Below are 16,959 nucleotides of genomic sequence, written 5' to 3'. Positions count from 1 at the left end.
CAGAGCAAGAGAGTGAGAAAGAGAAAGAGAGACATCTTCCATCCACTGGTTCACTCCCCAGATGGCTGTAATGGCCACAGCTGAGCCTATCTGAAGCCAGGAACCAGGAGTTTCTTCCAGGTCTTACACATGGGTGCAGGGGCCCCAACACTTGAGCCGTCTTCCACTGCTTCCCCAGCCACATTGGCAGGAAGCTGGATTGGAAACTGAGCAGCCAGGACTCGAACTGGCACCCATATGGGATGCCAGCGGCACAGGTGGCAACTTTACCTGCTGTGCCACAGCACCAGCCCCTAGGTAAGCATCTTTAAAAATTTTTTTACAATGAGAGCTATCTCCGATGCCTCGTTAAGTAAACAGTTTTATTGGCATATAATATATGCCACGATACATAATTAAAGTATACATTGTCTATTTGAGAGATAGCCCCAAATTGTTATTAGGGAGTATGGAAGTGAAATGAGGAAGGGATGGGAGGCAGTAAGAGGCACATTGTCCAGCAAGTACTACTGCAGAACTCTGACTAACGACCTCTGGCAATGGTACACTTAGGGAGCAAGGTAAGTCAGTATTTATACCCCACTCCAGCCAACTCGGGTTAGGATGGCGTCTGGGGGGAGTTTACTCTGACACCTCTGGCCTGAACTTCTCACAGACAGAACTGTTCTTGAAGCCAGAGTAAGTCTTTAGGCACACAGATGCAGTGGTCAATGGCTGGCAGTTGGGCCAACGTGCACTCAAACAGCAAAGGCCTGAGGGCTATGATCAGAGCATAAACATTGCCTGAGAACCTAGTTGCCCCTATAGTCACCATCACTTGACATTCACAATTTCTTTTTCTTTTTTTATTCTGGGATTGCAAAGTGACATGCTTGTTAACCATTCTGACATGTTCTTGGTGAAGGACTCACTCAAGTCGTTTCATTAATTTTTAACATGGGTTGTCTAGATTTTTATGTTGTTGTTGGTTAGTTTTACAGACTTTTGAGTTTTTTTTTAAATATATCTAGATACTAGTACTTGATCGAATATATGTGTTGTAATACTTTGATTCAGTCAGTATTTTGCCTTTGTTCTGTCTAGTGTAGTATGAAAATGGAAAAGCTATTCATTATTTTAAAAAAATTACTCATTATATATTTGAAAGGTAGAGTGACAGGAAAAGACAGAGATCTTCCATCCACTGGTTCACTCCCCAATCTCCACAGCACCTAGGCTGGGCCAGACTGAATCAAGGAGTCAGGAGCTCCATCTAGGTCTCCCAAATGTGTGATAGGGACTGAAGTATTTCACCATCATTTGCTGCTTCCCAATAGCATTAGCAGGGAGCTGGGTTGGAAGTAAAGCAGCCAGGACTCAAACCAGTGCTCCAATATGGGAAAGGGACGTCCCAATATCAGCTTAATTTGCTGTGCCTCTTCTATCACCTCTGAGAAACTATTTTTTTTTTTAATAATTAGGGCTCAGTGTCCTGTTTAGGAAATCTTGGTCTATACCCAGATCATAAAGATAGTATTCTCAGTCATTTTTGGAAGCTTTACTGTCTAATATTCTAAATTTTGATATATGTAATCCTCTGAACCATTTCTATATGTGTAATCTAAGATAGCAGTTGCTTCATTCATATATGTATAATTGATAAAACACAATCTGTTTAGAAGACCATTTTGTTGTTAACCAAGAGACTTTACTTACCTGGTCTATTGTTGACTCATCAAATTTTCACCATTTGACCAATAATTTTAGCCATATATACACCCATATATAAAGTAGAAGTAAACTAATTTAGTCTAATAAAAGGTGTATCCAAACTCCAAGGCCACCATTACTCAGGGTAAAATGTTGATGCTCTTTTTCAGGATACTTGGAATAAAATGGATGTTGGCGATAATCACTTCTTTTCAACCTTGTACAGGATATCCTTGTCTGTATATTCAGGACAGATTAGAAAATTAAAGGTATAAGAAATAGAAAAAAAAAATAAGAGTCTATTCACAGATTATATGCTTGGACATTTAGAAAATCTAAATGGTCTTGCTATTAAACTATTAAAAACTAGTTAGTTAAATTTAGCACAGCCCTAAGATAAAGATCAATTGTCTATATACTAGCAACAAAATATAGAAAGTGAAATTTAAAAGTGTTGCATTTGATCCTAATGAAAAGTATCAAATAACTAGGAATAAACCTCACAAAGATGTGTAAGATATGTAAACACAATACTACAAAACATCATTAAGAAGAGATTTTTGAATATATAGAGGAATTAGGGCAGATGTTTGGTGTTTGCTTGGGATACCCACATCCCACATCAGAGCACCTGGGTTTGAGTTCCTGTTCCACTGCCAATTCCACCTTCCTGTTAATGTACACCTTGGGAGGCAGCACTTGACAGCTACAAGGGTTTAGTCCTTTCCTCCTATGTAGAATACCCAGATTGAGTTCCAAGTTCCTGCCTTCAGCCAGGCCCTGCCCCAGCAGGCCGTTATTAGGGAGTGAACCAGCAGATTCAAGATCTCTCTCTCCCTCTGCCCTTTAAATAAATAAATAGTTTTTTTTAATATAGAGGAGTCTATCATGTTTGAGAATTATGAGATTCACTACTATAAAAATGTCAGTTTTCAAACTGATGGATATACATTTAATGGAAAAACCAATCAAATCTCAGGAGTTTTATTGTGGAAATTGACCAAACTGTTTCTAATCTTTATATGAAAATGTACAGGCCAGGAAGATAAAAAATACAAGTATTAAAAATTATCAGATATCAAAACATTATAAAAGTATATTAAGACTGAATACTATTTGTATAAGGATAGATTAGGTGAGGTTCCCTGATATTTCTTTAAAGCTCCCAAGAGGTTCTAACAGAAAGTCAGGTGGAGAACCACTTTCTTTTTTTTTTTTTTTTTTTTTTTTTTTTTAATTTTTGACAGGCAGAGTGGACAGTGAGAGAGAGACAGAGAGAAAGGTCTTCCTTTTGCCGTTGGTTCACCCTCCAATGGCTGCCGCGGTAGCACGCTGCGGCCGGCGCACCGCGCTGTTCCGATGGCAGGAGCCAGGTGCTTCTCCTGGTCTCCCATGGGGTGCAGGGCCCAAACACTTGGGCCATCCTCCACTGCACTCCCTGGCCACAGCAGAGAGCTGGCCTGGAAGAGGGGCAACCGGGACAGGATCGGTGCCCCGACCGGGACTAGAAGCCGGTGTGCCGGCGCCGCAAGGCGGAGGATTAGCCTGTTGAGCCACGGCGCCGGCCCGAGAACCACTTTCTATCTCAAGTTTCTACCTACTTTTCTTTAACATACCTGCCCTCCTACTCTAGTTAGAATTTGCTCCTCTACCTGTGCTTCCCATCCCAATCCATTTCCTGTCTTGTACCTGTTACATTGTATTATACTTGGTTAGTTACTTGTATCCTCTTAACTACAGGAAGGCAGGAACCTTTCAAAAAGAAATTCTACATGGCTTGCCTAATATCTTAATATATGAAGTTCCTGGGTAGGCATTCATTGACTAACACACAGCACCATTGGGTTCAATTATTGACATGAATACCCCCTTCTTGATTCCCAAAGTGTTAGATAAAACTTCTATCTCTTTGCCTTAAAACCACATACATGGGGCAGATATTTGGCTTAAAAGTTAAAATAGTGCTGGGGCCAGCACTATGGCACAGCAGGTTAAAAGCCCTGGCCTGAAGCGCTGCCGGCATCCCATATGGGTGCCGGTTCTAGTCCTGGATGCTCTTCTTCCGATCCAGCTCTCTGCTATGGCCTGGGATAGCAGTGGAAGATGACCCAAGTCCTTGGGCCCCCGCACCCACATGGGAGACCCGGAAGAAGCTCCTGGTTCCTGGCTTTGGATTGGCACAGCTCCAGCCATTGAGGCCACCTGGGGGGTGAACCAGCAGATGGAAGACCTCTCTCTGTGTCTCTACCTCTCTCTGTAACTCTGTCTTTCAAATAAATTTAAAAAAAAAAAAAAAAAAACTTTTTTTTTTTTTAAGTTAAGAAGCTGCATTGGGACGTCTTTGTCTTATATCAGAGTGCCTGTGTTCAAGTTTCAGCTCTACTCCCAATCCCAGCTCCCTACAAATGCACATCCTGGGAGGAAGCAGGAGATGGCTCAAGCAGTTGAACTTCTGCCACCCATGTAGGAAAGCTGGACTAGGTTCTTAATTCCAGCCTGACCCAGCCCTGGCCATTGCAGGCATCTTGGGAAGGACTGGGAAATGGGAACAATCCCCACCCCCACCCTGCTTCTCAAATAAATAAATAACTTTTAAGAAAACACAGTCTCCACGAAACCCCAAAGTTAAAAGATTTTAAATTACCATTGTTTTTTTAATAAAGTATTTTTTTCTTTTTTTATTTAATAAATATAAATTTACCAATCTTAGTTGCTCTCTGGGGTGTTCTTACAGTTTAACTTCCACCAAAAAAAGGAACTTAATAACAGCATTAAACAGGAAAAGCAGATAAGAATGTCCCTGCTGGTCTAAATTGATAACAGTGTAACAATCCTATTAATTCAAAAAGTGAGGTGGTAGAATTCTTGGCCTGGGTTTACATTTGACTGTTTACTATAACTTAAGATATTTACCAGAGCTTTGTCCTCTCAAGCTCATAAAATCGTGTTGGCCCACTGAGATGACAGATGGAAGGCCACACAAGGTTATTTTAAATCATTCTGATTGGTATTGATTTAGGATGAAAATTAGGAAAATATATATAAGGAACTTAAGTAAAAATGAATGTAATTCCTTTGGTTCTTCAAAGTCCCTACAAGCCCCTGAACTTGTGCTTGTACTAAGCCACATTCTTCCAGGTCAGCCCATTCATTCCTGGACAGTCCTTGGTGTTAGAAAGCACTCCTTAGCATTTGGCACCATACAGATTAAATAAAATCCATTTAACGTGGCAGATCCCAAATATTTGAACAATGCTTACTTGATCTTTAGTCTTTGCTTCTAATTAAAAGGCCCAATTTCTTGCCACTGGTCTTCATAAGACTTAATTTGGATCTACCTCAATTTCCTGGACACTCACTGCTGATGTATTCCAAATAGCCTTAGAGAGTGGCATAATGCCCAGAACAGAACACAATATCCCAGGTATTTAACCAAGGATAAGTTTCTAGCACCCTTTCTTATGAGTATGTAACATCCTTTCTTATAAATAAGTTTTCTTTCTCAGTATAATTTTTCAATGTGCTTTCTCAATGAAACCTCTTAGAGCTTTCAGTATGTTTTGTAGGTGCTTTTGCTGCTTTCCTAGACAGACACATCTCTCCACTCTTACACCTCTACAGAAGGCTCTGGTCTTGAGATTTGATTCATTAGCTCCATTGTGAGTCCTGGCTCTAGACTTGGAAAAACATCCTTCCTGTATATTTCTATTTCTTCATCTATAAAAGGGAATGATAAGGATATCTACCTAAGAGGGTTATTATGATGACTAAATAAAATTTCAATACAACAAGCACATAATACAACACAATGGCAAATAAGAGTTCAGTTAATGTCAGTGCTTACTACTCTATGTGTTCAACAAGCAGTCTTCTGATCTGAATTTTCTAAATAGAGAGACATATAGGAAAAGTTGGAGTAATTTTTGTATTTCTGCATATTCACCTACTATTTTAACTAAAACTAATTATTAGAATATGAATTTTATGAAAGCAGGTTTTCTTCTCTGCTTCCTTTTTTGGAGTATCTCCAGCACCTAAAACACTGTGTGGCACATAGTATGTATTTAATTAGTACTTATTGAATGAATGAATAACTGATTCACCTTCCTGTTTGTTCATATTCACTATCTCTTCAGGTTCTGGTGGGAAAAAATTAGAGACTCTTAGCAGAAACACTTAGCTCTGCCTAACATACAAATACATGCCCAATAAATAGAAGTTATTATGTTCACATGAGTCATGTCAGATTTACTGAGAGGAGATATGGACAGATGGAAACAATATGTGGAACAGATGAGTTTTCTCTACTTACAGAACTTTCAACCTAGAGGGGAAACAGACAGATACTTAAATTAAGTGTGTAGGATAACACAAAAAAATATTGAACTCTGTGCATTACCCAGGTCAAAAGGATAGGAAAGGTTCCTCTAATATTTAAATAGAGACCTAAAAGATGAGTAAAAATTAACTAAGTAAAAAAGTGATTAAGATCCATACAGATTAATTTGTGCAAAGGTCTTGAGGAGGGTAATCTCTTTGGTAGTTTTTATCTTTTTTCTTTAAAAAAAAAAAAAAAAAAAACAGAAGTCAGTTGAAAGGAGTGTGAAGGAAAACAATGTGCTACAAACCTAGTCATCTGGATTAGACCATGCTAAGAATTTAGCTAAGAGAGTGGAATGTTGTTGCATAGTTTAAGGAGCTGGGATCTAACACATTTAAATAGATACTTAATGATTAGGGCTGCTCTGCTCATGAAAAGAATTTCATGCACGTCACTTACCTGTAACCCAGAATAGCTGGTGCGAGGAGAAGATGGAGGGTTCAGAAATCTGCAGTGGCCATCACTGTCCCAGCACACACACCTCAGGGCTCCATCAGGGTACTTAGAAGCATTATATTTGATTGGCCAAATTAGCCACGGGTGCAGGAAGACCAATTTTCTCCTCCTGTGAGGAATTCTACCTGTCAGAGGAAAATGTAAAAGAGTGGATAATAACACAGCTGTGTCCTTTTTTTATGCCCATAAGGGTGTTATTTGCATTCTTGCAGATGCCAACAGTAAAAACAGACAGAAAAAAAGCCAACCTATTTGTCTTTGTTCCAAAAGCTCAAAAAATAGTCATGAATCAACCTTATTTTTTCCCACAACTCATCCCACTCTCCTTCACCACACCCCGCTAATTTTAAAGGTAGAAAATCTAAATTATCAACAAAGTAAGGGACCATCAGATTATTGTCAGGGTTGAAACTAGGATTAAAAACAAGTGTCATCATTCTAAGATGTCATTCCCTCATATTTATATTAGACACAAAAGGCACTGGACATGAAGGAGTTCTCTCTTTCAAAACCATCCTCTTACAATATGTGTTATTTTACTATTACTTTTGCTACTTACAAATTAACAGATAGGAGTAGTTTCATTTTCCCTAGTTTACATAGTGGGTTAGCCTAAGTTCCAGTTTATATCCAACTGCTTTCTGGGCTTATACACCTGGATGCCCTATAAACATATCCAACTCACTGTACCTATAATGTAAATCATTATCATTCTAATCCCAATCCTCTTCTGCTTTCTGCACTTCTTGCCTCCAGACTGCTTTTTCTCCACTTACCTCTTCCCTCTGTCTTACCACTCACATTCCATTAATCAGCACATCCTGTGCATTTAAATTCTCAAACATCCCGCATCTCATTCCCTGGGTCACCTCCAGCTCATCTCCGTTGTTTTGCTTTTGTAACAGCTGAAATCTGAATTACTTCGTAGCCTCTGAGTGCTGTCTACCACTTTAGTCCAATGTCTTTGTACTCCTACTCTCTTTCTCTCTGCCATACTAAATATAGATCCTGTGACTCTTGTTTGAAATCCTCCAGTGACCATTCCCAACAATTACATGAAAAATGAAGCCTTAGCATCATACCCCAGTCTCTTCATGCTATGATCCTTGCCTGCATCTTGGACATCATCATCTGGAATTCGCCACCATGCTCCTTGTGCTACAGCCGTATCGAATGACTTGATCTGATCTGGCCTCCATCACCTTTACATCACCTCCTCCTCTCCCTCACTGTAACTTCCTTGCTGTTCCTCCCAATACTGAGGAAACTTTTTTCTGCCAGGGGCTATTTGGATATAATAACATTTATAGGTCATTCAAAATTATCAACTTAAAAATTAGCCTACTGTAGATTTGTTGAATTTTGAGTACCACATGCAGTTGTCATGGCAGAGCCAGAACACATGATGTCACAGGCTAGGTGTTCCCCACCCCCACAGCGGGATGCATGCCTTTGTAGCACCTTTGCATCAGCTGTTCCTCCCGTCTGGGACGTTTTCACCAGGATATTTAAATAACTACTTATTCTTCAAGACTGGCCAAATGTCACCTTCTCAATGAGGTTTGCCCTGCCCATTCTCTTTAAATTTGCATACTGATTCCACCTTTACTACTGCAGGTCTTCCTGACTTCCTGGGTTTTCTTCCATATCACCTTTGAACAGGCTGTGTATTTACCTGTTATGTTCATTGTGTTTATTGTCTGTGACCCACTGCTTCAGCTTCACCTCTACCTCTAGAATGTAACCTCTGGGAAGAGAAGGATTTTAGTCTTATTAAGTTCATTGATACATTAAATACACTTAAAATAGTGGTTGGCAGACAGTAGCTGTCCAGTGAATTTTGTGTTGAATAAATCGAATATATAATTGTGTATAGTATTACACATTTTACTTTTTTATATTTTTCCTAAATCTGAAATAATCAAATTCATCCTATTCACCCCACCTATGATCTCATTGATACTTTTTATTCCAAAAGCTTTTTCTTTACTTACTTTCTCAATTCCATTTATTTGTTTATTTATCTGGAAGGCAGACAGACAGAGACAGAGAGCTCCCATCTGCTGGTTCACTCCCCAAATACCTGCATTGGCCCATACTAATTGGCTCATACTACATTGGCCCATACCAAAGCCAGGAGACTAGAACTCAATCCTCATCTCCCATCTGGGTAGCAGTGACCCAACCACTTGAGCCATTACCTGCTGCCTCCCAGAGTCCACATTAACAGGAAGCTGGAATTTGGAATAGAGCCAGGACTTAAACCCAGGCACTCTGATGTGGGATGCCAGCATCATTGCCAGCATCCTTACTGCTGTACCAAATACTCTTGATTACCTGTTGAACACCCCTATTTCTTGGAATGGGAATGCATCTTCTTTCTTAATGCCTCTCTCCTAATGCATACCAGGAAATTAAAAGCACTGAATAATTATTTGTTGAACTCAACTGATCTTAATGTTGGATCCTAAATAAAGGACCTAAACATATGGGCCATACACAAACTCTGGCCATTGTTACACAGAGGAATTGATTTTTGAGCCATAGATTACCTTTAATCTATAAATCCTTTGCTTAAAACAGGAAGTCCTGCTGTATTGATTTGGATAGCTAGTTGAGGCAGAGGCTAACTTTTGCAAATTCGTTTTTCCAGGATTTCAGAAAACAGTTTGGTATTGAATAGCTTAGCCAGTCTCAAGCAAAATGGCTAAAACATCCTAGGTTTAGAACTGGGGATGTTCTTGACTAAAAATAAGTGGGCATTTTGGTGCACTAGTGTAGATGTTGCTTGGGACCCCCTCCATTCCATATCAGAGTCACTGGATTCAAGTTTCAGCTTCACTTCTGATTCCAGCTTCCTGCTAATGCATACCCTGAGAGGCAGCAAGTGATGAACCAAGTACTTGGTTTCCTACCACCCATGTGGAAGACCTGAGTTCCCGCTTCAATCTTCACCTGGCTCAGACCCAAATGTTGCAGACAGTTGGAGAATTAATCAGTAGATGGATGGTCTCTCTCTCTCTCTCTCTCTCTCTCTCCCTCTCCCCACTCTCTCTATTCCTCTTTCTCTCTCTTCTCTTTCAAATAAAGAAAAATAATTTTAATAAAATTCATTAGTGAAGTCACTATTACTTAGTTACTTATATGTAGGACATTGTGCCAATGATTTTACATATACAAACTCATTTTAACCTCACAACAAACTTGTGAGGCATAGTATTATCTACATTTTTACAGACCAGTAAGCTGAGATTCATAAAATGAAATAACGTGCTGAATGTCACACAGGAAATAAGTGGCATGATTTGATCCAAATCGGCTAAGGTAACAAATCCTTTTTTTATTAAAGTTATTTATTTATTTATTTGAAAGTTAGAGTTACACAGAGAAAGAAGGAGAGGCAAAGAGAGAGAGAGAGAGAGAGGTTTTCCATCCACTGGTTCACTCTCCAGTTGACCACAATGGCTGGAGGTGCGCCAATCCAAAGCCATATGGGTGCAGGGGCCCAAGCACTTGGGCCATCTTCTACTGCTTTCTCAAGCCATAGCAGAAAGCTGGACTGGTAGAGGAGCATCCGAGACTTGAATCGGCACCCATAAGGGATGCCGGCATTGCAGGTGGCGGCTTCACCCGCTACGCCCCAACGCCGTCCCCAGTCACAAATTCTCATCTCTTCCCCAACCCTAAATTACCCCCCTTCTCACTGTGTGGTAGTTTTATTCTCAGGATTATAATCCTATACATTATCAGTTCACATAGTTATTTGTTATTGTCTTTGCATCTGTGGTGTTTGGTTCTGATCTTGAGCATAGTCCAGTACATTTTCTATCACTCACTCATTTTTCTAAAGTTCGAATTCTACATAAGCATTGAAACTGATAAATTTAGTGCTGACTTAAAAATGTCACATAGATACTGGCCATGTCCACAGGTCTGCTTTGAAGAGGTGTCCTTTTCTTTACGTGTGTGTGTGTGTTATACAAGTTTCATATATTTCCTTTATACAATTATAAGAACATAGTGGCACTTCCCCTCCATCCTTCTTCCCACCCACTTCCCACTCCAACCCTTCCTCCGCCTCCCTTTCAGATTCCCACTCTTAATTTTTACAATGATCTTTTTTTAGTACATTTAGTGATTGTATAGTTAATACTACCCTAAGTAAAAGAGTTCGACAAATCGTATGAAGAGAAAACAAAACAAAACAAAATACTGTTTCTCAAAATTTCTATTTCATTTCAATGCATTATATTTCAGGTACTCCAAAAGAAATCAGTATATGAAAGAGTTATCTGCACTGCCATGTTCATTGCAGCACAATTCACAATAGCTAAGATGTGGAATCAACCCAGATGTCCATCAACAGTTGACTGGAAAAAGAAATTATGGTGTATATATATACACTATGGAGTACTACTCAGCTGTAAAAAAAAAAAAAATGAAATCTTGTCTTTTGCAACAAGATAGATGCTACTGGAAATCATTATACTTAGTGAAATAAGACAGTCCCAAAAAGACAGATATAATATGTTTTCCTTGATCAGAAGTAACGAACAGAGGTGTCCCTTTCAGTGAGCTGACAGGTCTGCTGAACCTCACCCCCCAGCGCCTTTTCCATGAGGACTGATAAGCAGACACAACACGGCATATGAAGGGCAGCTCAGTTATCCTGGCTCTAAACTGTTGCATTTCCTGCCCAAGGATTTCTAATTTTCTTAAGAAAAAATAAGTCCAAGGGGGTAGACATCCAGGGAATGGGTGAGGGGTGAAGCAAAATGCACCCGTTACACTGAGCAGGAAGAGGGTTAGCTGCATCCCCTCTCAGGACCAAACAATAACCAAGCCGAATCAACAGAAGACCATCTTCTGTCATCTTAGAAGGAGGATTGTTATGAACAGCAGTCCTCCCTCAGAAGTCTGTTCCATAGAAAAACTGCTTTCTGTTCTATTGGTATCCACTTCTGTGATGACCAGTCAGAGGAAGGGCTGTCAGGGAACAAGAAACTGACTTAATTCAGGCCAGAAAAATCATCCATTAAGACAGTCAGTCATCTGAAAGCTTAGCTGAGCAAACATCAAGGTGGCAATTATGAAGCCCCCAAGATCAAAAGAGAAAAATGTATGCTCTGGTCAAGCCCAAGGATGCTCCAGAAGCTTCCTCTCTGGGACCTCCTGAACACTCCAAAGATGAGGGTGAGCAGAGTTCTGTCTGTAATGAGGAATAGTCGATCTGCTGATCTGCAAATCTGCTGGAGAGTATGGATAGTTTTTAGTTTGTTATTCTGTCATTTGTCTCCATCCCTAGTGAACTTTGGAATGAAGTGTCCCTTCAATTTTACAGCTGAGAGAGGCCTCAGCGATTTATCTTCTTCTTTATCTAACTGATGAAGCTTCTCTCAGGCTTGAACAGACATAGGGAATTCAGTTTTTTGACTTTAATGAGGACACGAAGTACAAGTTTAGAAAACATTCTGGATTCTTCAGGGTAGTGCTGAGTTTGCATAGCCAGGCTGTTTGTACCCATGAGTATACCTGTATTTGTCAGACATGTGTTCCAATATAGGATTTGGAAAACTGATCACCTTATGGCCAAAAAACAGTGTTCAGAAAATAAAATGTTCACAAAATCTGGTTTGGCTTTTTACATCCATGCTGAGGCACACAAGGTGGTGAAGGGAAAGAGAATAGAAACAGTCATGACTCTTTTCCTTTTCTCATTTTTTAGCTTTCATGGAAACGTGTTTTGAGGGAGAACTGTGGGCATCTGGCAGTGCCTCTTTTTTTTTTTTTTTAAGATTTATTGATCTATTTGAAAGGCAGAGTTACAGAGAGGCAGAGACAGAGAGAGAGAGAGAGAGAGAGAGAGCTCTTCCATCCACTGGTTCATTCCCCCAAATGGCTGCAACAACCAGGGAAGGGCTGACCCAAAGCCAGGGGCCCAGAGCTTCCTCCAGGTCTCCCACATGGGTGCAGGGGCCCAAGCACTTGGGCCATCCTCAGCTGCTTTCCCAGGCACATTGGCAGAGTTGGATTGAAAGAGGAGCAGCCAGGACTTGAACCGGCGCCCATATAACATGCCGGCACTTCAGGCAGCAGCTTAACTGCTACACCACAGCGCCAGCCTCCAGAGGTTCCTCTTGAACTATCAATAAAGGTAATGGCAGAAGGAAATTACAATTAGTGAAGAGGGAAAAAGAGGTGCATGTACTTGGAACAAAGTGAATCGAAATCAGAGCACATAGAATTTGCAGGAATATAGCAAATTGGAGAACTGATCTAAATATACGAGGTATGAAACAGAGGACAAGAAGCAGGTAGTGAAAACGATGGTTTCCCAAAGAGCTATGATGCCTATAAGGAGCAATCTGTGATAGCAACCATCTAGGACTAAAGAATGGTGTAGGGAGTGAGCTGCTGAGCCTGCTGCCCTTCCCCCTGGATCTGCTACCTTTGTCCCAAAGTAGGAGAGGCTGTCTAAGAGCCCTCCTATGGGATCAGACAAGAGAAGAATTAATGGAGCAGAAGATGAAGAAAATGGTATAGAGCCCTCTTTGTGTAAGGAAAGGAAAACACACAATAAACTCGACAAATTTTCCACTAAGGCAAGCAGAAGGGAATAGCAAACCTTTGTATTAAGCCATAACCCTTTGTTTACACGGAAAGTAGAAACATGCAAACTCAGTTGCCGGCAGGTTACCCTTTCTCCTTCCTTATCCCTCCTTCCTCCATGCAGCTCTCAACTATGCAAACATCCGGATCATAAGAGGACATTAAATATTGGTTGATGGCGTCTTAAAATCCAGGAACAACCCAGAAATGTTTACAAAGGGTGCCTGATGGACTCCTAATACTAAAACCATTGTAAGTTTAGACATCCTCAGTTAAAGGAAAATAGTCAGAACCTCTAAAGATTTTCTAAGCTAAATAATAATAAAACATTACTTGGTTCTAAAATTTTAAGCAGTGACTTGAGGGCATTTTCTCATATTATTGGCAATTGTTTTTTAGCATAAGTATCATGGAGATAAAAATTTGATAGTAGTTAGGGAAAGATCATTCTATTTAGCATTACCTTCCTTTTTCCTCTTTGTACAATAAAAAGGGGTGTGTGTGAATAGAGCCTGTTAAAATAATAAGCCTGTTCACTACTAAAACTGTGTGCCCAAAAATTCCTTTCACTCACTGAGATTAACTGTAGCAGGTGCCTAGGGCTGTTGCTTTTTTTAAAAAAAATGAATATTGCTTCTGCCATTTTACAGGAAAGCAGTAAGAACTATACCACCAGAACACTGGCAATGTCAGTGCTAGGGTTGAGAAGGGACTGAAGCTCAAGAACTAATAAATTTCTGTTTGTCCTTTCAGCTACTGTCTGGGTGGCACTTGTCCCATCCCAATATCACCTTCTGAAAAGGGTAACTGAGCACTTAGTACTTTGGGCTCCTCCATTTTTCTTTTTCTCTTCCATTCTTTCCTTTTTGTAGTTCTCTTTCCTATTACAGACTCTATGCCAAAGTTATGAAAATTGCAGCTCTTTTGGTCATTCGTGTATGTTTATATCTGATTATATTTACTATAATCTAACTATAAATATACATTTCTCCCCCAAACAGCTAGATAGTTAGCTACTTGACAAGGAACCACATATACAGATCTTCAAAATCCAAGCATGTAGCATAAGGATCACCACAGCAGGAAGTGAATGGGTTGCTGATTTCAAAATGATTGAATGAATAAACAAATGAATCATTTTTGCCTCCGATTTAACCTGCTTGGAGGTCCTATTAGTCAGTTTTCAACACTGCATTGACATACCTGAAGCAGCCTAACCTTATAAAGGAAAGGGTTTATTTTGCCTTACTGTTGTGGAAGTTCATGTCCAAGATCAGGCAGGCTCTAGTAGTTTGTTCTTCGGTGATAGTGCTCTTGCTGGCAGGGTTCTGAAGGGGTCCAAAGCATCACATGGCAACAGAGGAAACACATGTGTCTGTCTCTCTTAAAAAGCCACCAGGACTCAATCCTGGGGACTCCACCCTAATGACTCAATCCAATCTAGTCACATCCCTAGGCCTGTCAGTGCTATTGATGTTAAGACTTTGGATTTTCATTTCTACATGAGTTCAGGGACAAAATATTCAAACCACACCACTCTACATAGTGCCAATGGACCCTAGGAAACTGTTCCATGTTGGCAATTCAGTCTGCTATTGTTTGGTTGTACGGCTCATCTCTTTGTACTGAAATATAAACAGAAATCTTTCTTCTGTGTATTTTGAGTTCTAACCATTTTATGTCAGTCTTTTCTTTCTGATCTCCCCAGGACAGGACATTATTCCATCCTGTGAGCAACAGCTGTGTGGATTGCAACCCTGCAGAGAAGAAGATTTTCATGGCCAGATGTGACCCTTTATCTGAGACTCAGCAGTGGATTTTTGAACACATTAATATGACTGTTTTAGAAAAATTTAGCTACCACGTCAGCTCCTAGAAGAAAAGGGAGAAAGAAAGAGTGATTACCTACAAACTCATTTCTAGCCAGCATCTGGGTCGAAGGAGTCAGGAATAACATTTCCTAGATCCAGGAAGCCTGGTTTAAAGATGTGTAAATGCCACGTCCAAGTAGGCTGTCTCGAAGAACTTCCTGCATCTGAAGAACTTGGCTGAGAACCTCACCAGCTGCTTCTGAGAACTTGAGACTAGCAGTTCCCTTGCTGGCCAAGGGCAGATTATTTAGGGACTTTTCAAAACAACTGCTGAGTCAATAAATCCTAGCATTTCTCAGGTCAAATCCTGCAGTAGTGAGTAGCTATGAATGGATACTATTAACTGGGTGGGAGGGGGGTGAAATAGAGTGCATGACAAGCTGAGGATACCACAGGTTCAGAACTAGCCACACGTGAGGAGCGAGCTGGACTCTGGTGCCATTCTCAGACTAAGAGTGGGTTAAGCAGGTTTAACCCTTAAAAGTGCTGCAGATGATTTTAGAGTGCTCATACCACTTTGTTTCCTTTGTTCTATTTTTAAACAAGGGTGCGATCCTGAGGTAAGACTTATTACTTCACATAATAACATGGGCTTGCAGTGTTCCCCTGCTTCCGTTGACATTTGCCATTTTCCTTTCAGAGCAGAGGTGATTTATTGTTCACGGTGCCAAGGGACCCTAGGAGACTGTTCCATGTCCATGCTCCATAAGTCAGCCGAAGTTCTAATTCAGTGCTCTAGTATGAATCCACTTAAAAACAGAAACAAAATCTATGCTACCAAGTTACTCCAAAGAAAGATTTCACAGAAGCAGCAAAACCATATAAGATTTAGGAGAGGGATTTCCCTAGGAAATCTCTTTTTACTTTTCTATTATTTTTAGAATTTTTAAAATCTGATGTTTGTCCAGTCATAATTTTTATTATAGAAGGAAATGGAGTGAGGTTGATGTAATTTGTTTAGGAGGTTCTTAAACCCAAATAAATCTACACTCCACGTGACATGTGAGAATGGCTTGGTTCACTTTGATTCTGTTCAATCAATGCTGGGAATTTAGATGTGGTTTTATTTGTTTGTGGTTTTGTTAGGCTGGTTTTTGTTTTGTTTTTTAAATATAATATTGATATTAATGGTGTTATTTTATTTGGAACTCCATAAAAGGAATTACTGTTAATAAAGTGCTTCTGACACGATTTTCTGTTAATGGGGCAATATTTCAGGTTTGAAGAAAGGAATGATTGAAAAACTAAACAGAATGTTGCATCCCTAAAAGAACTTTTTGCTTTTCAGTAGTTTGGGATTGGAAGAAGACTATGCAGGCATCAAAATGGGTCTCTAAAGGAAAAAATCAAGCTCATCACACATTTCTCATGTTTTTTTCAGATACAAAAATGTTTTTAATTTGCTTTTGTTTTTCTTTTAACTTGGTTTCCCTGTTAATAAAGTTTTATATATTGTTTTGAATATAGAGCATTGAATTTTAGAATTGAGAAGACTCATTGGACCTAGTCATTTGGTTTTTCAGATGAATAACAAAAGCCCAAAGGGGCCAAACTCCTGGCATGGTTGGTGGCTCTTTGGATTACTCATTCTGTGTTTTCCTCCTGTGCTGTGTGGCCCCATTCTGTTACCCAGAGTGGTTCCAGTTATTACTCTGATTTAACTTGAAATTTTTCATTCCACTTGATGACAATATCATGCCTCCTCAAGAATTCCCACAAAAGTAGCATTCACATTCACCAACTTTAATATATGGAGCCTCTTCTTGCAAATGTTCATGGTTTTGTTCTCTCTTCAAAACCTAATCAAAATGTCCAGTTAAACTGCCCTGCTAATAGTTGGGGAAGAGTTATTTCATTATCTTTACTAATTTTTCAAGCATTCTTTTGAAGACCTCTTCTTTTTAAAATGATTGCCATTGAGATATTTTGTATAGGTCAAGAGATCTTCAAGCA

At 39.8% G+C, this 16,959-nt stretch overlaps 1 protein-coding gene across 1 annotated transcript in view; it reads left to right on the top strand.

Moving 5' to 3' along the window:
* Positions 1-15,011, top strand: part of GALNTL6 (polypeptide N-acetylgalactosaminyltransferase like 6) — a 1,248,724-nt gene extending 1,233,713 nt beyond the window's left edge. Inside the window, exon 13 of the mRNA XM_062212832.1 lies at positions 14,844-15,011. Within this exon, the coding sequence (XP_062068816.1) occupies positions 14,844-15,011 (168 nt within the window). The remainder of the gene's footprint in view (positions 1-14,843) is intronic.
* The last annotated feature ends 1,948 nt before the right edge of the window (positions 15,012-16,959 follow it).

This window comes from Lepus europaeus, chromosome 16, assembly GCF_033115175.1.
Source record: "Lepus europaeus isolate LE1 chromosome 16, mLepTim1.pri, whole genome shotgun sequence".
NCBI lineage: Eukaryota > Metazoa > Chordata > Mammalia > Lagomorpha > Leporidae > Lepus > Lepus europaeus.
The sequence above is the reverse complement of the archived record's forward strand: the minus strand, read 5'-3'. Positions and strand labels throughout refer to the sequence as shown.